This window comes from Macrotis lagotis, chromosome 1, assembly GCF_037893015.1.
Source record: "Macrotis lagotis isolate mMagLag1 chromosome 1, bilby.v1.9.chrom.fasta, whole genome shotgun sequence".
Taxonomy (NCBI): Eukaryota; Metazoa; Chordata; class Mammalia; order Peramelemorphia; family Peramelidae; genus Macrotis; species Macrotis lagotis.
The window spans coordinates 557,597,871-557,621,801 of record NC_133658.1 but is presented as its reverse complement, the minus strand read 5'-3'; the positions used below and the strand labels follow the sequence as shown (position 1 = coordinate 557,621,801).

At 34.5% G+C, this 23,931-nt stretch overlaps 1 protein-coding gene across 2 annotated transcripts in view; it reads right to left on the bottom strand.

The window, feature by feature from the left end:
* Window positions 1-735: 735 nt before the first annotated feature.
* HHLA2 (HHLA2 member of B7 family) overlaps window positions 736-23,931 on the bottom strand; it is an 82,015-nt gene continuing 58,819 nt past the window's right edge. Inside the window, exons 3-8 of one of the 2 annotated variants that reach the window (XM_074233806.1) lie at window positions 21,256-21,615; window positions 14,560-14,826; window positions 8,341-8,625; window positions 6,246-6,329; window positions 1,972-2,042; window positions 736-1,160 (exon numbers count right to left, since the gene is read on the bottom strand). In XM_074233806.1, coding sequence (XP_074089907.1) covers window positions 1,119-1,160; window positions 1,972-2,042; window positions 6,246-6,329; window positions 8,341-8,625; window positions 14,560-14,826; window positions 21,256-21,615 — 1,109 coding nt within the window. In that variant the 3' untranslated portion in view covers window positions 736-1,118. Of the gene's footprint in view, window positions 2,043-6,245; window positions 6,330-8,340; window positions 8,626-14,559; window positions 14,827-21,255; window positions 21,616-23,931 lie in introns of both variants that reach the window. The other variant, XM_074233796.1, reaches the window with a different exon arrangement.

Genomic DNA, 23,931 nt, shown 5'->3' with positions numbered 1-23,931 from the left:
TAGGATGTGAAGTATGAATCTATGCCTAGGTTTTGCCATAGTATTTTCTAGTTTTCCCAATAATTTTTGTCAAATAGTGAGTCCTTATCCTAGAAGTTAATGTCTTTGTGTTTGTCAAATTGTAGATTATTGTAGTCAGTTACTACTATTTCTTTTGAACCTATCCTAATCCACTGATCCATTACTCTTTTTCTTTTTTCTTTTCTATTTTTTAGGTTTTTGCAAGGTAATGGAATTAAGTGATTTGCCCTAGGTCACACAACTAGGTAATTCTCAAGTGTCTGAGGCTAGCTTTGAACTCAGGTCCTCCTGACTCCAGGGCTGGTGCTCTATTCACCGTGCCACCTAGCTGCCCCCATTGCTCTATTTCTTAACAAGTACCAGACAGTTTTGATGACTGCCACTTTATAATATAGTTTTAGATCTGGTAGAACTAGGTCACCATCCTTTACATTTTTTTTCAGCAGTTTCTTTGATATTCTTGACCTTTTGTTGATCCAAATGAATTTTGTTACTATTTTTTTTCTAGCTCAGTAAAATAGTTATTTGGTAGATTGATTGGTATGGCACTGAATAAGTAATTTAATTTGAGTTCTGGGGTGTTTTTAATAGTATTTTATTTTTTTCAATTGCATATAAAATGTTACCATTAACTTTTGCAAAATTTTGAATTACAGCTTTTTTCCATCCTTCCCCTTCCCTCATCTTAAAATGGTAACAATTTTATATGGGTTATATATGTGCAATAATGTAAAACGTATTATTAGTCATATCGTGAAAGAAGAAATAGATGAAAAAGATGAAGCAACAAATAAAAGAAGCAACTCATATGCTAACTTCAATTTATATTAATTCCTAGGTTTTTCTGAAATCTGTCTGCTCATCATCTCATAGTACAATAGTATTCCATTACATTCATATAATACAACTTGTTCAGTCATTCCCTTATTGTGAGCATCCATTTAATTTCCAATTTTTGCTATCACAAGAAGACCTGCTATAAATACTTTTGTATCAGTTCTTTTCTCTTTCTTATGATAACTTTGGGATACAGAACTAGTATTTATTTCTGGAGTCTTAAACAGCACCCAAGTTTAATAACCATCAAAGAAAACAGGTTATGTGTTCTCCTCTGTTCCATTGTTTTGAGAGTTGGGTTCCTAGGATATAAAAATAATTATTAGGGTTAGGGTTAGGGTTAGGGTTAGGGTTATTGAAAACACTATCACATATTTTTCTAATCAATGATCTGTAGGAAAAGAGAAAACAGAATAAACTTCATTATGACTACTAACTTCAAGTTCCCCAAATGTTTCAGTAGGGTTTCTAAACAAATAGATAAACTAACTGATTTGAATCTCACCTTCTCTATCTACTTCTACTTATTTTCTGATTCACTATAGCCTTGCCTTTTGCCCTGTCAGCCTTTTGACCATTTTGCCAGTGTACAGTTTACTAACTGAATGATTGCTACAGATTCTGGAGAATCAAGTCTGTAATGGAGAAATTTCAAAGGGTAGGAAGACATTGCCTGGTTAAATCTAGTGATTTTCTTTTCTCTGTCTGAGATATCTCCCCTGGGTCTTATAAGGTGGTGTTGCTGTTATTGTTGTTGTTTTTGTGGATTTTCCAAATCAGAAGAATCAATGTTTTAAGTGCCTTCATGAGCATCATATTGATTTTCACAATTAAATCAAGAGTAGTATTCTTGCTGAAAATGAAGGAAAGAGAGTAAGAAAATTGTCATTTTGGTGAAAAAGCAATAGCAACGTGTTTGATAAAATGTGGGATATCTATCTCCCCTTTCCTATTTTCTATGAAAGACATGAATCATGATTATCAAAGAAAGAAAATTATTCAGACTTTTATATTTTTCCTTTGCCTGCAACTTTATTTATTTGAATACCCTGAATGCCACTGGAGAAAAGATGACTTGAAATTTAAAATTTTGATCAAAGGAAAATGACTGACCTGTACTTCATTTTGTGGAGCCCCTGAATACCTGTGGTTTAAATTAATACCTTTCTTGTGCATTATTACTCCTGTAAAAAAATAAAAGCCAAAATCAAGAGGATTCTTTAAGCACAATAAAATTGTAGGATGAAGGGACTTGATTATTCTTGAAAGGGCATATAAACGGGCATAATAAAAGAAAATTAATAACTAGTTCCTAAGAAGGACAAAGAAAAAGACTTCAATATTGAGAGTATCAAAAATAGGTAAGAAATTCGAAGAGTGGCCACAAGAATCTATGAAGGACAACTGAAATAAATCTGATAATTAGAACCCATTTCTGGAAAAATTTTGAATATCACTGTTTAAACACTTCTCAGGAGAGAGATACTCAAGGAAAATGAAGTTGAAAATGCCTTGAACCAAATCCCCAGCTTAAATCTTGTTGGTCAAGGAAAGGGAATAGACAAAGGAATCTAGATTACCTTGTTTAACATCCTGGCTATTCACAAAACTTGAATCAACAGGGCAAATATAGACCATCGTCCTAAAATCCTGACCAAGCTAGTGATTATTATTTAGAGAAATGGAAAATCTAAACAGTATATCACTGAAGCCAAGAAAGGAGAAAGAATATGAGAGATAAAAGAGGTCAGCAGTAACAAATTCTCTAATATCATCAAATACAATGTTCTTTTTTCCATAAGTGGATATCAGTCACTTTTTTTTTAGGTTTTTGCAAGGCAAATGGGGTTAAGTGGCTTGCCCAAGGCCACACAGCTAGGTAAATTAAGTGTCTGAGACTGGATTTGAACTCAGGTACTCTGACTCCAGGGCCAGTGCGGTATCCACTGAGTCACCTAGCCGCTCCCATCAGTCACTTTTGAGAAAGCAGAAACCAGATATAAGAACCAATGGCACCATCATTCATTCAGTCTTCCATACAGAAACTTTATTGTTAGCATGACATTTTTCCTTGCCTTCCGTTCCCATTTCCTGTCACATAGCAACTTTTCTACCTCTGCAATATTTCTGTCTCCCTCTCCTCCTTCCTTCTTTCCTTCCTTCCTTCTTTCCTTCCTTCCTTCCTTCCTTCCTTCCTTCCTTCCTTCCTTCCTTCCTTCCTTCCTTCCTTCCTTCCTTCCTTCCACCCTTTCTCTGTTTCCTTTAATCTACTGGAGAAGAAAATGACAAGCCACCTCAGGATCTTTTCCAAGAAAACCCCATGGACAGTATGGTCTACAGGGTCACAAAGGATCAGACATGACTAAACAATAACAATCTTTCATTGCAATATTTCTATATCTTTTGCTCTTTTCTTTCCTGTTGTTATCAAACTACAAACTACAAACCATCAAATAACTACAATTACAGCTTCCTAATAGGTTGTTGCTCTTCCCTTTAAACCTTTTCATCCTGAAAGATCACATCGGTCCTGGAACTCAAACATCTTTTTCCTCTGCCCCTGGATCCACCTTCCTTCTGTTCTTATCCCCCAAAACTTCCATTTAATGAGAATACTCAAGTCAGTCATATCTTTATTCCAACCTGGCTATATTACATTGGACCTCTCCATCATGATGACACCATGCTGGATGCCTTCTTCCCCTCATTCAACCTTTCTTTTCTGCTTCCTTTTGTATGTTGTTTCCCCTCTTTGATTCTAGATTCCTTGAGAGCAAAGTCTATCTTTTATTTTCTTTGTATCCCCACTACTTAGTATGTTACTAGGCTCATAATAAGTGCTGAAAAATATCTATTTTCTGAGTAAGACTTGAATAGATCACTCTTCCATAACTCCCCTTGCCTCTTCCATAGCTCCCCTTGCCTCTTCCATAGCTCCCCTTGCCTTCTGAGTAAAAGTAAGTAAATAATAAAAGTTAAAGTACCTTTTACTATCTGTCTTCATACCTTTTATCCCTACCTTTTCCTGTACTTAGTAAGATTTCCCTTCTCCTTGTTTATCCACTAAATTTTTACAAGTCAAATTCTACCTCAAATAGTAAACCCTCAGGGGCCGCTAGGTGGCACAGTGGATAGAGCACTGACCCTGGAGTCAGGGCCTTTGACCTCAGACACTTAATAATTACCTAGCTGTGTGGCCTTGGGCAAGCCATTTAACCTCATTGCCTTGAAAAAAAATCTAAAAAAAAAATAGTAAACCCTCCCAGAGTAAACCCTCAATCACAAATTGGTAATTGTTTTCTTCTTCAAACCTCACAGAGCACAGTACAGAAGAAAGAAAAACAGTAAAATCATAGGACCTGGGTTCAAATTCTGGTTCTCCCACTTTCTTTACTCATGACCTCAGGCAAATTACTTCACCTTTATAATTCTTTGTTCTCATCTGTTATATCTAGGGCATAAACTAGATACTAGGGAATCTTTAAGGGCCATTCAAGCTCTAAAATACTATGATCCATTCACTTTAAATGTACCTATCTTGCCTTACTGTATATTAAAGTAAGAGATTGTAAGCTCCATGAGGACAAGAACAATGCCTTGTTTAAACTGCTCTAGAAACTAGCACAGTACTCTGCATACAATAGGCTCTTAATAAATGTGGGTTCAGTTGTACATAGTAACAGCAACATTGCTTGATAATCAACTATGATAAATTTAGCTCTCCTCAGTAATACAATGATCCAAGACAATTCCAAAAAACTCATGATGGAAAATGCTATCTTCATTCAGAAAGGACTATGAAGTCTGAATTCAATTTCCACTTTTTCTCTTATGTTCCTTTTGTTCTGTTTCTTCTTTCACAACATGATGAATGTGAAAATATGTTTAACATGATTGCAAATGTAGAAACTATATCAGATCACTTGCTGCCTTGTGAAAGGGGAGACAAGGAAGACAAAAATATGAAACTCAAAATCTTATAAAAAATGGATGTTGTAAACTATATTTACATGTAATTGGAAAAATAAAATACTATTTGCAAAAGAAAAATAATAATTGTAGGTTCAATTGAAATACCTCCCTGTAGTTACAAGTGGCAGCAGTAGTGGAATGTCTGTTGGAGTACCCTAGGATATGTTTATGATCTACCATTGGGCTGTTAAAGGCCCATGGTTTCCTCTGATACTATTTATGAAGCACATTAAGTTGGAAAATGCTCTAGTGAAATAAGGAGATCACCATAGAAAATATTTAACTTCTCTACTCTCAATTTTATCATTTTTAAGTTGAGAGACTTGGATTAGATTTTTTTAAAAGTTCTTAACCTTTTTGTGGACTATCATAATGCTTTTGAATACATAAAATAAATGCATATCATTATAAATAAAAACAATTATATTGAAATACAGTTATCAAAATATTTTTAAGAATCTTTGGTCTAGATTCTGGTCTCTAAAGTGTCTTCCAGCTCTAGTTCTACCATTAATTATTTCAATGCTCTGGAGATCTGTGATCTGTGAAGTGGAGTGGAGGGGAAATTCATCCATGATGTATATCACAAATTCTTTATTGTTGTGGTCCAAATATGCATCATTTTGAAGAACAATGTGATGATAAATCTCTCCAAATTTGGCTAGGTTGGTCCACAAATAATAGACATAGTTTTTCAATGGCCCTATCTTAATTGTCTTTCTAAACTGAGGGAACTCTCTTGGTAAACTTCATATCTCTGACAGACAAGAAAAGAGTATCAACATGGAAACAAAGTAAAGACTGACAGATTACTTTCTTGGGGGGGGGGGGAGTAAAATTGGGGGAAAATTGTGAAACTCAAATAAAATCCTTAATAAAAGAGAAAATAATTTTTTAAAAAAGAATACAGTATCACATCCATACAATAAAGAAACATTGAACTGGACTTCACATTTCAATGACTTTTAGCTTTTTGGACACTGAATCATTTGGAGAGTAGTATATAAGGTCCTGAAGACCTGGATCCTAATATTATCTCTGAGAATGGTGCAGTGGATAGAACACCAACCCTGGAATCAGGAGAACCTCCGACTTCAGATATGTAATACTTGGTTATGTGACTTGGGCAAGTCGCTTAACCCCACTGTCTTGCAAAAAACAAATATCTCTAACACATAACTTCATAATTATAGACAAAATATCTTTTAACATCTTAGAGCCTCAGGACTATCAGGATAAGGGTATTGCTCTGATTCAAAGGAAACTCTTGGACAAATCTTTTGTGTTTTTGTCACTATAAACTGTTTTTTACATGGATGCCATAAGAGAGATTCCCAAACTCTACATAAAATATAACCTTGTCCTAAAAAAGTTTTGACTAAAAGTAAAATATGCAAATAAATGTACATACATACCAATAACAATACATATTATTACAGTGCAAATCCCAGCTGCAATAGCACTATGTGCCCTATAGAAAGAGCTTCTTTGATATGACACTATAGGCAAAGAGAGACAGATTGTTAAATAGTTGTGCAAGTAAAAAATATTACCAAAAGTATTAGATACTACAGTTCATATCTCAACAGTATTAAAACAGTTCTAAAAAGAAAACACTAATATTCAACCAGGTTTAATCCTGAAAACTAAATCTATCATGATTTCAATATTGATAAAATTGAAAAGAAACAATGAAAAATCTTGGGAAAATTATTTTTTCTGAATCCTTAGCACACTTTGAAAAGAGCAAAGTGAACATTAATTAAAGTAAATGAATAATCAAGAGAAGTATGGGAATATTTATGTGAACTGATACAAAACAATCAGAAGACAGAAAACTACACATTATGACCACAACAATGCTCTCTACGGCAACTGTCTACATGATTTCTGAATTGCTATGAAGTAAGAGGTTAATTTACTCTAAAATTAGCAAATTTAATGCCTTAAAAATATACTTTTGCTTCTCAGGTGTTTAAAATATATTTAATTGGCCAATGGCTTTGAAGAATTATGGTTGGGGGAAAAATCATCTGAAACTTTTTGATTATTAACTTCAGATAATGGTACAGGGAGAAAAACACTAAATTTGGAATCTTGGTACCCAATTTTGAATTCTGGGCATTGTATTTATGATTTGTATGTTTCTGAGCAAATCAGACTAGGTTGTATGTTGGGTAGTCTCTTTACAGATTTGGTTATATGGAATTTCTTTCTTTACAGTGTTTGTCAGAGTGTGTATATATATATATATATATATATATATATATATATATATATATATATATATATATATATATATATGTATATGTTAGGTATCTTGAATACCTGCCCTTTGTGCACTTTTAAAGGAATATGGCCGAGGCAGCAGTGGCCTACCTCATCTCCCTGAATCTAAAATTCTATATAATGGTCAGTATAGAGACATACCTCATTTTATTGTGTTTCTTTATTTGCACTTTGCAGATGATGTATTTTTTTACAAATTGAAGATTTGTGGCAAATCTGTGTTAAATAAATCTATAGGAGTCATTTTTCAAGCACTATGCACTCACAACATATCTCTATGTCGCATTTTGGTAATTCTCACAATATTTTAAACTTTTTATTATTATTATTACATCTGTTATGGTGATCTATGATTAGATGTTACAAGTGTAATTGTTTTGGAGAGTGATGAACTGTGCCCATATATGTGTGTGTGCTTAATAAATAAATGCAGTGTATGTGCTAACTGCTTCACTGACTGACCATCTCTCTTCCTGTCCCTGACTTCCCTTTTCTCTGAGCCACAATGATATTGAAAATATTCATTACACTCAGTTGATAAAATAGTGGCAATATTTGAGAGGATTTTCTCCAATTTTGAAAGAAGTTCTACATTGGGAAAAATACTATTAAACAGCATCACATACTACAGAGAAATCTTTTACGAAAGGAAGATTAGTCAATGCAGCAAACTTCATTGTCTTAAATTAAGAAATTGTCACAGCCCCCAACTTTTGGCAATCACCATTCTTATCAGTTAGCAGTCATTAAAATAAAGGTAAGATCCATTACCATCAAAAAGATTATGATTTGCAGAAACTCAGATAATACTTAGCATTTTTGAGAAATGCTTCAAAGTATTTTAAAGTATGTACATCTTTTTGATATAATTCTATTGCACATGTAACAGACTATAGTATAGTGTAAACTGTAATAAAACAAAACATTAATTTGAGTCACTTTATTACAGTGGAATGGCACTGAACCCACGACATCTCCAAGGTATACTTTTGATGAAAATGTGTCCAATTTGCTTTGTAAAAGAAGGGCAATTAATCTTCCTTGTGCCTATTGCAAGAATAAACATTTGATGGACATGAGGATTTTTGGATCAGGTTAAGATTAATTTCATGATCAAAATAAACTTTTGATTTTCTTGCTTGATGACTCATATATTTCTAGTTCTATTGACATATTTTTTATTTTTATAGTTACATTCCATTACCAATTACTGTAACTTACCAACTGTCAAAAGTTGTACAGTGAGCTGAGTATAGTCTACAGATGAAATGTTGCAGAGGTACTTTCCACTATCTGATGGAGTAGGAGATCTTAAAGACAAAGAGAAATTTTCTCTTGTCCAACTGAATCGATTATCAAAGATCATTGGAAAGGATGCCAAGTTACTGAAGTTTGCATTTTCTACTCTGTACCAATTGACAGTTATATTTTTTTCTTGTAAAAAATCCTCATTTTCAAGTTTACATGGGAAAAAAGTTTTTTCACCTTCTTTTGTTAAAAGAGTACCTAAAAGAGAGAGATTCATATCATACATGTATTAAATTGATCACTTTCCATATCATAGTCCCATATTTCAAAAATTTAATAAAAATTTGAGAGGTAGTCTATAGAATGAGGAAGACTCATTCTTGGATCTTGGAAGTCAGGAGAACCTGGTTCAAGCCCTACCTTTGGCTGGTTGTGGGGTGATGAGCAGATTATTTAATTTCTAAGTCTCCTAAGCAATTCTGTTTAAGATTCTATACTGAGGGGGCAACTAGGTGGCACAGTGGATACAGCACCAACCCTGGAGTCAAGAGGACCTAAGTTCAAGTCTAACCTCAGACACTTAATAATTGTCCAAATGTGTGACCTTGAACAAGTCACTTAATCCAATTGCCTTGCAAAAAACAAAAAAAAAAAAGATTCTATATTGAAGAAAGTTGCTGCATTTGTTGAGGGAATTGTTCCATTAGGTGCTCCCTATATTGACAAAATTACAGATTCTGATAGAAAGAAAAAAACAAAAAAAAAAGTAATTTAATATATTCAAAAAACCTAGAAACAAAGTGTCATGAGTGTAATCATTGAAAATATAAATACATTATAAAGCAAAAAGATAACCAAGAGCTTAAATTTGCTTGGAAAATATAGCTTTTGGGGGTAGCTAGGTGGTGCAGTGGATAGAGCATTGGCCCTGGAGTCAGGAGTACCTGAATTCAAATTCAGCTTCATACACTTAATGACTACCTAACTGTGTGGCCTTGGGCAAGCAACTTAACCCCATTGTCTTGCAAAAACCTTTTAAAAAAAGGAAAATATAGCTTTTATTGTTAAGTCATCTAATATTATGGCATTTTTTAACAACCTTGTTTTCTGTGATGCTTCTATGAATGAGAGGGGATTAAAGACTAGATCTGTGATTCCATTTGGAAGTCCCAAATGAAGAAACTTTTGTGAGTGCAAGATACCCCTTAGAGCCTTAGAGAGTTACCCAGAATACTGAAAAGTTAAGTGATTTGCCTATGGTCACACAGTGAGGCAAGTGTGTCTAGTAGTTCTCTATCCACCACACCATGGCTGTCTCTGTGTGAGGAAAATGATAAAAATAATGAGAACTGGCATTTCTCAATGGTATTTATTATTTAAGATGATGCTTTGAAATAAGATAATTATATAAAGAGTACTCTTAAGTACTCTTAAGTCAAGAAACTCTTAGGAACTATTTAGTTTTATTTGGGTAGAATACACTAAGGGAGAAAGGTTAATTTTCTCAAGGTGTTCTTCCCACTGCCACAAATAAAAGGAATTTTAAAAAAAATTTTAAATGTTCAAACATTTTCCATTTCTCCATTGCCATCTATCTGTGGAAACCTGGTTAGTGAAAAAAGATGATTTTTCAGTTCCTTTAATATCTTCATCAGGAACATTTGAATTAAATGCTTTTTCTGTGAAAATTTCTGATATTACAATTATCAAGGTGATGGAGTTTAAGAGAAGATAAAAATGTTTGAATCCCCATGAGATATTTAGGTAAACTTTGAGAATACTGCTTCTATTTGGATGAAAGCCAGAATGAGATTTGAGAATAATGAGTCAAAAGATGAGGGTGTTGAGGTACAGGTGGAATGTTAGCAATCTTAATTGTAGATTTAAAGGCAGAGACAAAGTAGGAATATGTGATGACTGAGCTGTCAGTAATATTTGATTGTGAAAAAAAATAAGGGGCACCACAAGATTAGGGAAGGAAATTGTCTCAATTTTCAAAAATCAGAAAAGAACAGTCTGCAAGTTATGTGCCAATGAGCTTGACTTCGATTCCTGGAAAAATTCTAGAATGAATTATTAAAGATGGTTTGTGAAGAACTAAAAAAGAAAAGCAATGATTACAAAGAGCCAACCATGCTTCATCAGGAATAAGTCATGCCAGGCAAACCTCATTTCTTTTTTTGATAGGGTTACTAGATTGGTAGATGAGGGGAATTCTGTTAAATATACTTTACCTAGATTTTAACAAAGCTTTTGTTCTCATCCTAATTTTGTGGAGAAGAAGAGTTGTGGACTACATGATAAATTATTTAAATTCATTTGGAATTGGTTGTTTTACTCAATATAAAATTTAGTTTGGTAATTGGTCTCCAATAGAGTATCCCCACAATCTATTCTTGGCCCTGTGCTATTTTTTTTAGTTTTACCAATAACTTGGAAACTGCAAAAATGACATTTTCTTCACATTTGTGAATGACATAGTCAATGAACACTTATTAAGCAACTACAATATGTCAGATACTATGCTATGTGCTGGAGATATGAAGAAAGGAAGACACAAAACTTCGAGGTATAGCAAACACTGGAGGGCAGTCATTATTCAAAAAGAGCATTGGCCTATACTTAATGAGAAAAACAAGGAAGATAATTGCAGAGTCTTATGCTTCCATATTAAAAATCAACTTCATGAGTAAAAGATGAGAGTCATAGTTATACAACTGAAAATCTGAAAAAGATCATAGTGTTGGATGACTGACTATAATAGGAGTCAACAATGTACTTTGATGGTTAAAAAAAGCTAATACCTTTATTAAAGATTTTGGGCTGATCTAGAGGTATACCTTCTCAGAATAAAGAAGTGTTATTCCCAATGTTTTTGGACTATATCTAGTCTCATTTAAAGGACCATGTTCAGTTTGGGATGCCACTATTTAAGAGAGACATTGATAAGATGAAAAGTATCCAGAGGTGGCCAACCAGGATGCTGAAAGGACATGAGTCTGTGTTATAATGGGATAGGTTGGAGGAACTGGGAGTACTTAACCTGGCATGGGATGGGGGAGGGGCTGGAGAATCATGATAGTTCTCTTGAATAAATTTGAAGGGTTTCCATATGAAAAAGATATCAGATTTATGCTGTTTGCCCTATGGGACAGAGCCAGTTACAAAGGGATGAAACTGCAAAGGAGAAAATTGAGACAATGTTAAGAAAAACATAAACAAAAAAGCAAACTTCCTAACAAGTTTATTGTTGTTTAGCTGGTCAGTCATATCCAACTCTCTGTGATCCCATTTGGAGTTTTCTTGGCAATGATACTAAAGTGAGTTGCCATTTCCTTCTCCAGATCATTTTATAGATGAGGAAAATGAGACAAACAGAGTTACATGACTTACTCAGTGTCCCATAAGTACTAAATTTAAGATCAAATTTGGACTCAGGGCCACCTAACTCCAGGGACAGTGCTCTATTTACAGTGCCATCTAGTTACCCATTCCTAACAAAGAGAACTCACAAAAATGGAAAAGACTTTCTCAAGAGGTGGCAGGTTCCCCTTGTTTGGAGGTCTTCAAGTAGAGACTAGAGGAACCCTTGCCAGGTATGATTTTTAAAAATGAACATTTCAGTCATTCCTAATTCTGAAGTTCTATATTACCGTGAAAGTGTAAATATGTTCAAATAGAAATTGGAATGACTTTATCTGGCTTAAAATTATATGGAGAAAGGAACCAGAGCAAAAGTTAATGAATGGCTAGGAGAGGGTGTTCTATTTTGCTCAGTCATGTCTGACTCTTTGTGACCCCATTTGGGGTTTTTTGGCAAAGATACTGCAATGGTTTGCCATTCCTTCTTCAACTCATTTAACTGAGGAGGAAACTGAGGCAAATGGGGTTAAGTGATTTGCCCAGAGTCAAAGGTCTAATATCAGAGGCTGGATTTGTACTCATACAGATAAGTCTTCCTGATTCCAAGCCTAAAGCTCTATTCACTGTGCCATGGGTATATGAGAACTGTTTCTAAGTTAATGGAAGCATAATAGTTCTTTTTAAAAACTTTCTTAAGAGAATTGAAAGAGTAGGAGATTGATAAGTGATGGGGAAGAAGTTTGTGTACAATTACCTTTTAGATCTTTTCAAAGCAAATTTCACAGACTAGCTGATCACCTTGATTTTCAAATATGAACAGAGAGGTTCATATTTTGGGTAAGGTATGTAGTTCTGAGCCCCCTTCTATTTCTGGAATTCTATGAAATAGCTCCAAGGAGCTTAGAACTATGTAGTAAATATCATAAAGGATGAAAATAAAATAATTAGCAGCAGAAACAAAAATGAGGCACTTGTATCTAAATTGATAGATTTTTGTCTTGGTGTAAAAAATCCTGGATTCACTTCCAGCCTCTAAAAGATTGACTCTGTGATCCTGAGAGAGTCCCATAATCTTTCAATGACTCTCTCTCTAAAACAATAAATTATATAGCAGGTTATCAATCTGCATTGGTGAAGGTTGTTCTCTTCCCTGGAGCTCCATCCTACAATGAAACCCCAGGTCAAAAGTCTAGTCAACTTGCCTTTATTAAGTGCTTATTATGGATCAAATCACTTTGCCCTCAAGGAATTAATATTCCAAAAAGGAAGACAGCACTCAAAAATGTTTACATATGAAATATTTACAATGTAAATAGAAGTTAATATCAGAGAGAAAGTACTAACTGGGGGTGGGAGGATGGGGAAACATCCTCCAGGAGAAGGTGAGATTTTAATTGATCCTTGAAGAAGACCAGGGGAGCCTCTGGAATAGAAACATAAGAATAGAGAACATTCCAGAAACAGACCATAGAAAGGTGCAAAATTAGCAGATGGAATGGATATGTCTCCAAGGGATTTTATAAATGATTCTTGAGAACAATAGGAAATCTTTGGAGTCTACCGAGTAAGGGAGGAGTGATGGCACCACATGGTCAGACCTTCCCTTAGAAACATTCTTTCAGAAATTGAGAGAGGGGAGAGCCAGGGCAAGGAGACTAACCTGATAACTGTATCAAAAGCCCAAATATGACGTGATGAGAGCCAGCATCAACATGATGGTTATGTGAGTGGAGGGAGGAGAATATATCTAGATAAGAGATGTTAAAAGGTCCAAGAACTGGCCAACAGATTGACTTTATGTGGTAAGTATAAGGAGTCTGTAAAGAGTCCAGAATGACATTAAAGATGAGACTGAGGTTGTGAGACTAGGTGACTAGAAGAACAATATTCAAATGTAATAATAAGAAAGTTGAAAAGTGGGAAGAGTTTGAGTACAAAAGATAATGATTTATACATAGAAATATGTCTATACAGACAATTCTTGCTTCTAGCAGGCAGCAGAAGGAACCTGGATCTGATCTGGCAAGTTCTGGCAAGCTCTGGCAGGTTACAACGGGAGTATAGGGGTAACAGTACTTGGGTTCTCCATTCACAGAGCAGGTAGAGCCAAGCACAGCCCCTTGAGGGGAAGGGAAAGTCTGCAGAATGGTCTACTTAGATTAAGTGAGAACTAGGTATATATAAACATATTGCATATATGTATTTAGACATAGCTATAGATATGTAGACATATATCACACATGCATGTGTATACATGCATGTCGATGTGTGTGCGTGTGTGGATGTGCATATATAATACATGCATATATACCTCTTTGCTTGGATCTCTACATTATTTCACTTGGTTCACATCAGCTCCCACATATTAATTATTTCTATGAAAATTATTCCTAGAGCTCTAGTTTCTCCTCTGATTTCTGGTTTTGAATCACCAGCTGCCTCTTAAACATTTAGAATTGGATGTCCTCTTGATAGCATCTCAAATTCAACATATTCAAAGCAAAAATCATTTTCTTTTCTATCCAAACTCTCCTTTTTGTAACTGTGTATACCCATGTATCCCAAAATACATACAAGCACTTCAGTACCAATATCTTATGTGTATATATGAATACACACACATACATATATGCACACATGGTTGTCTGGACCTCTACACTATTTCACTTGGTTCATATTAGTTCTCATATGTTCATTTCTTATCTCCATGAAGACCTAGGAATTATCTTCTGTATAGCAGCCCACATTTTTACAGTCCAAAAAAAAAAAATCTCCAAAAATCCCTTCTGGACTCTCAATTTCTGTGAGTAGGAGCAGTAGGAAACTTACCTTCTATATTCCATTTCCCAATCCATCTTTGATTCAGTAATGGATTTTCAATAATGCATTGGTAAGAGGAAGTTGAACCTGTGATATTGAGTCGACTTTTTAATGAGAAGAGAGAATCATGTTGAATTTCTTCTATGTTGCTTTCTAGATTTTCTGAATTATTTTCTGTCCATGTTATATGTGAATATGGATAAGCCCCCAGCAAATAACATGTTAAATAGTCAACTTTGGCCTGTTCTTGGTATTCCATTACAGGTGTGATGAAAGCTGGGGGAGAGAACGAAGAATGTGTGAACTTGTAACTACATACTCTTTAGGTCTTAAAAATCACATAATATACAAGTTAAATTATAAGAGCAAAACCAAACATCTCTTAAAAGAAAAGCACTCTACAAAAAATCTTTAGGCAAGTATTCCCTTTGCTGGGATAATAAATGAAACAATACTGTTTCTGTACTCTAATCTGGAATATAGATGAGAACACAAAAGTGAGCAAAGGGCAACCAAATAGTCAAAATAGATATCTCAGAGGAATGTACTAAAGATTCAGCACTTTGTTTAGACAGACACCCCTTCCTCTCAGAGCCTATTTTCACATTACCCACAATTTCAACAGGCTTGGTATTTAGCCTCTAGCTTACAATATATCAGAAATGAGTTATGAGAGAGTTGGAGGCACACATGCTGTAGTAGTAAGAAGCAAACTCTAAAAACCTAAGAGTGAATAAAACTGAAAAACTTTCAGTGACCCAAGAAAAAAGAATAATAGGCTAGAGGTAGTGTCAGAATAGATGACCTCTACAATTTTCAAAAGACTCCAAGAAGAAGCAGCTAGGTGGCGCAGTGGATAGAGCACTGGCCTTGGAGTCAGCAGTACCTGAGTTCAAATCTGACCTCAGACACTTAATAATTACCTAGCCATGTGGCCTCGGGCAAGCCACTTAACCCCACTGCCTTGCAAAAATAAATAAATAAATAAAAAAGACTCCGAGGACCTCACTGTATCAAATTTTAAAGTTTTAAGATTCTATTTTTAAAAATTATAAATTTAACTAATATACCAAAAGGAGCGTTTTTATACATAGATTAGAAAATAAAAAGAGAATAGTATATAAAATCATGAATATCTATTTCACATAGCTAGTTGTTTCTTCAGTGTATCATAAATACAAAATATTTTCAAAGCTTACCTCCTTATGCTTTCTTCTGTTATCTTACATTCATTAAAAACAAGTTTTCATAACTCTATTGCCCCCTCTTTTTTTGCATTATTATTGCTAGTTCATATTTGTCTTCCAATTAAAAAAACAAACACCTTTTTAACAAATAATAAATCAAATAATAGAAATTCACACAGTGACACGTCCAAACATATTCATCTCTTTCTGTACCTTGCAGTCTATAACCTCACTATCAGAATGGAGGTAACATTCTTCATAAATCCTACTCACAGAGAGGCAGGAATCCCGATTAGTCATTGTTTTGGTCAGAGTTCATAAGTCTTTTGAAGTTATTTTCCTTTATAATATTTCTAATTGAATTATTCTTCTGGTTCTGTTCACTCCACTGAACTAAATTCATATAAATCAATGATTCTCTAAAATGGTCTCTTTTCTTTCAATTCAATATACCATAACTTTTTCAGTCATTCCCCAAATGATGAGCCTCCCCTTATTTTCCATTTCTTTTGATAAAACAATGAATTTTATTATAGCATTCAGTTATTTTTAATCCTGACTCTTCATCATTACATTTAGGGCTTTCTTAGCAAAGATACTGAAGTGGTTTGTCATTTCCTTTTCTAACTCATTATACAGATGAAGAAAAAGAGGCAAACAGAATTAAGTGACTTACCTAGGATCACACAGCTAGTAAGTGTCTGAGGCCAGATTTAATCCAGGAAGATGAGTTTTCCTGATTCCAGGCCTGTTGCTCTATCCACTGAGTCAATTAGCTGCCTCACTGCCTTGAAATTTCTTACAGTTATATTTCCTTTTCTTTTGATCTCTTTGAGAGATTAGCCATACAGTTCAGTGACTTTTGGGATACAATTCCGAACTGCTTTTCATAATGGCTGGACTAATTCACAGCTCCATTAACAGTAGATTACTGAACCAGATTTTCTCAAGTCCTTCCAACAATTATTAATTTTTTATATCTGCTATATTTGCACCAATCTGATGAGTGTGAGGTTGCATCTCAGAATTACTTTAATTAGAATTCCTCATTATTAATGATTTCAAGCATTTCCATCAGTTCACTTCAGGTGTTTTACAATTACATCTAACTCTTGGGGACTCTTTTTAAAGTTTTCTTGGCAAAGATATTAGAATGGTTTTCCATTTCCTTTTCTAGCTCAGTTTACAGGTGAAGAAACTGAGGCAATAGGGTTAAGTGAATTGCTTAGGGTCATAGCTACTAAGAGTAGAGGTCAGATTTGAACTCAGGAAGATGAGTCTTCCTGGCTCTAGACCCAGTGTTCTATCCACTGAGCCGCCTAAGTACCCCTGCACCTTTCCCCTCCCTCCCCACTCCGGCCTCTTTCTTCTCCCCACCCCGTATTATTATTATTCATGAATTTCTACCTTTAAGAAGTGACTGTTCATATCCTTCAAACATTTATCTACTGGGGGTATGTATGATTCTTGTTCTTACATAACTGAAACAATTTCTTATGTATCTTGGAAATTAGGCCTTTAACAGAGAAACCTGCCACAAAAATTTCTCCCCCCCCATACTATTTCCTCTTGGTATCCTTCCTAGCAGCCCCTTTACAAATTTAAAGTGTGAAATATAAAGGACATCAACATCACTGGTTCTAACTGAAGCAATCTGTTTCTTTTCCTGTGCCTTCCTTTATTTTTCTTCCCCAGGCCCAAGATCATTCTTAAAAAAAAAAAAAAAAAAATGATTATCTTTTCTTTTAAAATTGAATCTTCCTTGAGAAATGACTCTTCAGAGTTGAAATTTGTTTTACCTGTGCTTATTCCATTCTACTATTATGCTCTTAACTCCATCCTCCGCTTTATCTTCACCACTTTCCTTATTGAGTCTGACATCTTTCCACAACAAATTCTGTATGTATATGTAATGATAGTTATGTGTTAAACCCTCTTTTGACTAGTTTTGATAAAAATGGAGTTCATTGGATGCTTCTTCCTCAATGCCTTCTTTCACATTTGTATAATCTTTAAAAGGATAAATTAACAATTGGTTCTCTGTCCTGATGGTCATTTTATGTATACAAAAAGATATACTGAAAGTTTAATATTTTGTGTATTTAATATTTAAATAAAAACAATAAAAGAGGTACACAAAACTAGATCATGTTATATTACTCACAAGAAAGAAAATGTATCCTTAAGGAGCAAAAGCAGCCACATGACCAGAACAGCCAATGTTGGATCAGATTCAAAACTCATTCTACTTATTCTAATTCTTTTCTTTTCTTCTACATCCATGGCTTCTGAAATGGGTGATAAAATAACCCTTGAAATCTATATTTCTATTGGTTCATTGTGTCCCTGCTTCTTATTGGTTTCACTGTTCAAGGAACACCATAGTACTTTTATTATCTAGGAGGACTTTGGGGCATAACAAAGTGGAAACAAATGACAGCTTGTCACCCCTGGCTGTTTGGCACTTTTTCTCTTTACCTTATATATTTGTTTCCTGAAGTAACAAAATTGAGGGAATTAAAATGAAGTATTTCATCAAAAGTATAATGAGTTTTGAGAAATTAATAAATATTACAAGCAGAGTTTTGTTTATTTTTTTCACCTATGATGGAATGCACATTACTGCTGGTGCTTAGAAAACAATATTGTGCAGATGAACATTAAAAAAAGAGTAAGGAATGTAAATTTGTTATTTCCACATTAAGTAACTGCCTAGGTGCCCATCCCCTGATTACAAGTGCCATTTTAACAACCAGTTCACCGAACTCAACTTAAAATTAGATATCTGTTCTGCTGAGCCCATCTCGAACCAGCTGAATCCCATCACTGAATCCAATTATAAAAAAATTACAAGTTCCACCCTTTCTTTCTCTTTTCTACTCCAGTGTAGACCTTTTACAACCACCCTCACCCCACTTCTCTTTGCTTTTTTAAAACCACTGGAATAAAATCAATCCAACATTATGCCCTCTGTTTAACCTCATTTAATTCACTCAGTATCTATTCTGAAAAACCTTTTACTTCTCTTGTATTAAGATATTAGCATTTTATTATCATACAATTCCTTCCAATTGTTTATATCAATTTATTTTCTCAAGTTTCCCTTGACCTATGTGCTAAGATTCTAGTTTCCATTCAACTCTGGTCTTTTCATCAGGAATGTTTTGAAAATCCTCTATTCTAGTAAGGTCAGACTCAAATAGAAACAGATCCTTGTCAGCAGCATATTAACTTAGAAAACCATAAATTAACATTATCTATGTTTTATTATATTTTTATTTATTTTGTTGAACATTTCCCAGTTGCATTTGAATCAAGTGTGCAGGGGGAGTGCTGAGCTGTATGTTCCCAAGTATTTAATACCTCTCTCTGCTCCAGTCTATTAAAGATCCATTTTTCCTCCTGTAGGAGTATATTCAACTTTATAGAGAAAAATGTTCTTGGCTCTTTCTAAGTTTTTCTGAGACTATTTTTTTTTGTCTTGCGGAATATTGTGTTTCTAGATAGCAGGTGATTTTGACTTCTAATGTGTAGCACCTAAATTCTTTCTGATTGTTTGTGGAGTATATTCTTTGATGTGTATGGACTGAATTTTGGTCATGATATTCCTGGTACTTTTCTTTTGGGGATTTCTTTCAGGAGATATTGAATTTTTTCTATTTTTATTTTGCCCTCTGGTTCTAATAAATCTAAAAGTTTTCACTTATGATTTCTTGAAATAAACTGTTTTTTTGTGTAGTTGTTATGGGACTATGTTTTCAAATAATCAGATGAATCTTACATTATTTCTTTGTGACCTATTTTCCAAGTCAGTTGTTTAAAATTTCAGATACCTTTGTCTATTTTATTTTTTCAATCTTTTGATTTTGTTCTAATATGTATTGTTGTCTGATGGAGAAATTGATTTATATCCCATCTATTCTAATTTTCAGGAAGTTCATTACTTGGATTATATTTGCCATTTTATCTTCTAAGCTATTTCTTCTCCTTCCAGTCTTTTCCTCTAAGAGTTTTAAATTTTGTTCTCCTTTCTTTCTTCATCACCTCCAGATATTAATATTTGTGGAAAATTCATTTTTCTTCATTCTCTAATTAAAGTTATTGTGAATTTTTTTCTCTTCTTGTTTTGTGCTTTTCTGGATCTATAGTAATTCTTCATGGTGAAAGGTTTTATTTGTTTAATCCTATCTCCAGTGCTAGAATCTAAATTCAGGTTTTGTTCTAGAGACAGTGTCCATCTCCTGATGAAAGTTGGCAGTCAGCCTTGCTTGGTCTTGCTCTGGGTCACCTGGCTTCCTGGGCTTTCATCCTTCTCCCCAGGTAGGTCTAATCTAAAAGCAACAATAAATTTCAGGTCCCCTTTAAACTTTGAGGTTCATAACATATTCAGAGCTCTTTTTGACTTTTCAGGTCAGAGTTGCAGACTATTAAACTCTCTCAATCTAAGTATCTCTACTCTGTGCTTGATTGCTCATACTATGTTGACTTCCAAGGTCCATGTAATGGATTTCCCAGAGTTTTCTCCTGGGAATTTGTTTTGGTTGTCCACTCATTTTTAGTTGTCTCTAACTCTTTGTGACCCCATTTGGGGGTTTCATGGCAAAGATACTGGAATGATTTACCATTTCGTTATCCAGTTCATTTTGTAGGAAACTGAGGCAAACAGGGCAAATGACTTGATCAGGGTCACACAGCTACTACGTGTCTGAGGTGACATTTGAACTCAGTAAGATGAGTCTTCCTGACTCCAGGCCTATATTCTAACCATTCTATATTATTGCCTTTACATGCAGAGAGAACTGTGAAGGCTTTTGGTGACTGCTCACACATTAAAAAGTTTTCATTGTGTTTACACTTTCCTATTTGCCCAGAGGCTTTTGGATAGTATTTTATGCAGTTCTGGAGTAGATAAAATCATTTACTAGAGTTGATCATTGTATTTATCACCTATGTCCATCGAGGTACCCATTTTAGGCAATTATACCACACTGATACAGTTGTGATAATATCACAATAATTGTCATTCATATTAATCATGAGTTACCAAGGAAAAGTTATATATATATATATATTTCTGCCCTCTTGAACAAGTTAATTTAATATGTTTTAGAAAGATATTTTAATGTACTTGTGCTTAAAGGAACAAACAAGTGATGCAGAAAAGTCAGCATATGAAATAGCTTAATTCCTGAGAGTGCTGACAGTAATCCCTTAACTATCACAGTAATAAAAAAGGCTCTGAAAGGCACAATTCTACTTCCCCCACCCATCCCCAAGAAATTTTCTGTTCTTCTTGTTGTCAGATCCACAAATAAATCCAATTTTTCATTGGATTTAGAGTTAGAAGGATTTTGAGAACTGTTTTGGGGTTGTTAATTTTGTTTTTTAAAGCCTCTCTAGATTCATAAACCTAAACTCATTTAAAGTACCAGAGGCTCAGATACTTTGTGGGTTTCCAAGGCATTCCTGGAAAGAGGACCGTCCACAGGTCAAAAAGTGCTTGGAACATTTTACTCACCTCCCAATTTCAGCTCTACTTCTACAAGCTCTTTTACCTTCTGATGGTCTGTTGATGTGTAGCATTTATAAATGCCTTCATCTTGGAGGTTTAACCCCGTAAGCTTCAAAGAGGCATTTCCATTGTTGATTTCACTAAGAAAAAGGGATGTTCTGTTGGCATAACTGGGGTCTTGTCTTAGCAGTTGGTCTCTATCTCTGTAGTAGCTGTGGATCGTCCTTTGGTCTTTGAGCCAGTGAATCACTATGCCTGACTCTGGTTGAAATGAGCAAGGCAAGATCACATCTTCATAAAGCCTTCCAGTAACAGTAGTCTCAGGGCTAGAAAAATGTTTGTATGAGCGAAAAAAGGCTAATTCACCTAAAAGAAAATAGACAAGATAATTGCAATAAGAAATAATGAATCCGAGGCAGCCAGATGGTGCAGTGGATAGAGTACTAGCCTAGAATCAGGAGAACCTCAGTTTAAATCTGTCCTCAGCCACTTAATGATTACCTAGCTGTGTGACTTTGGACAAGCCACTTAACTTCATTGCCTTGCCAGAAGGAAGGAGAAATTAATGAATGGAAAACACCAAAAATATCAAGCACTATGTCATTCCTGAGTAACTTAGCAAGAGTAATTGAACCATAACAAAAGCGGTTCAAATGGATTTTGTCCCAAGTTACTGAATTTTAAAGTGATAAAAATTAACAAGTGAGCTTAGCACTTATTTAATCAAGAATAATCAATTCGAATAGCAGTCTCTAGGGTCATTGAGGTAGAGGAAGATGTGCTCATGAATACTGTGAGTAGAAGAGACATTTACTCAGAAAAAAAAAAAACCCAGAGCATTTAGGTTATATAAATAGGAACTCCCAGGCTACATTCTACTTCCCTCTAACCCTTTAAGTGAACTTTGAAAGCTATAAAAACCCAATCTGTACCTAAGAAGTTAAAGCTAGGAACAGCCCAAGCCATGCTCACTAGTACACTAAGATATATGTTTTGCCCTTACATTTATCTACTTATTTTTTGATTCCTTAGTCTTGCAAATCTCAAGGTGAGTGAGTTTGTCCTTGGGCTCTCATTAGAACCCAGACTGAGAAACTCTTACATCAACAACAATCCTTACCCCTCACTGCCACCATTGAAGTTGTCTTACATCTTATATTATTTTCATATCAGAAATTACTTTTTCCTCTGCTTTAACTGTGTAGTCTGTTTTCCTCTTGCTCCAAGCACCAAAATTGCTAATTTGAACTCAATCATATCAGACATATGTTATAGAGTGTGATTCTAAATTGTATCTTATATAGCTGACATACATAAATTTGACTAAGTGATTTTTAGAGCCCTTCTAGTTTTAAATGTCTTCTCATCTTGCATATGAAGAAACTTGCAGTCAATAGAGATTAAATGATTTACCCTGTCATACATTTAGTTAATAGCAGATCTAGGATTAGAACCCAGTTCTCTTGACTAATGGTCTCTTATTTTTTCCACCTCCAATTCTTCTTTTTCTGTATTGTTGTCCTACAATCAGCAATTGAATATTAGTATCGTTGGTAAATTATAGATTCTCATTAAATATTTCTTCAATTGAGTTGAGGCAACTTTGACAATTAGAACCAGACAAGTCTAGGTAAAAGAGATAGTTGCCTAGGTGGTGAGATCTGAAGAAAACTGTTCGTTCCACTTGTCACCAAGTACCTTCAATGGACCAGACAAAAGAGCTAGGATTTTTTGTGGAATACAAACAGGGGTGAGATGGACTTAGAGAGCCAGTCATTAAATTTTCAGTATTAACATCTATCCCTTGGAAATCAGAAAACACTGCAAATCAGAGCTTAATGTATTGCTTTGATGATTTCTAGACTTAAGGTAATGGAGAAAGATTAATAATGCAGATTAAATTTAATAGTGTATTATGATTACTTTTTCTTTTTTGGAGAAAATTGATTCTTAAACAGTTACAAGCATAACTCTAGAAACAAATACTGCTGTACTAAGTCTGAAGTCAGGAAGATCTAGGTTCAGATCCTACCTCAGTACATACTAGCTGTGTGGCTTAACTTATGTCTCAGTTTCCTCCTTTGTAAAATAAAAATAATAATAACACCTACTTCAGTATTGTTGTTACTGTGTACAGTGTTCTCCTGATTTTGTTCATTTCACTTATTGGTTCATGTAAGCCTTCCCAGGTTTTCCTAAAACCATCCTGCTTGTTTGTAGCACAATAGTATTCCATCACATTCATAAACTACAACTTATTCAGCCATTCCCCAATTGAGAGGCATCCCCATCTTTATCTTTATCTTCTGAATATCTCCTAATGTTTGTCAGTCTCTTTTTCAGTCATATTAGCTAATTTGATAGGTATAGGGTGGTACCATAGAATTGCTTTGATTCACATTTTTCCTAATTAATAGTGATTCTTTTATTTGACCATTTTCATTTGAGCTTTGGTTTCTTCTTCTGAAAACTGACTTTATATCCCTTGATCATTTATCAATTGGGAATGACTCATATTCTTATAAATTTAACTCAGTTCTTTGTATGTTTGAGAAATGAGGGCTTTATCAGAGAAATTTGCTGTTAATTTTTCCCCCTGGATCCCTGCTTTCCTTCTCATCTTGACCAAATCGGTTTGTTTGTACAATAACTTTTTAGTTTGATATTATCAAAATTATCCAT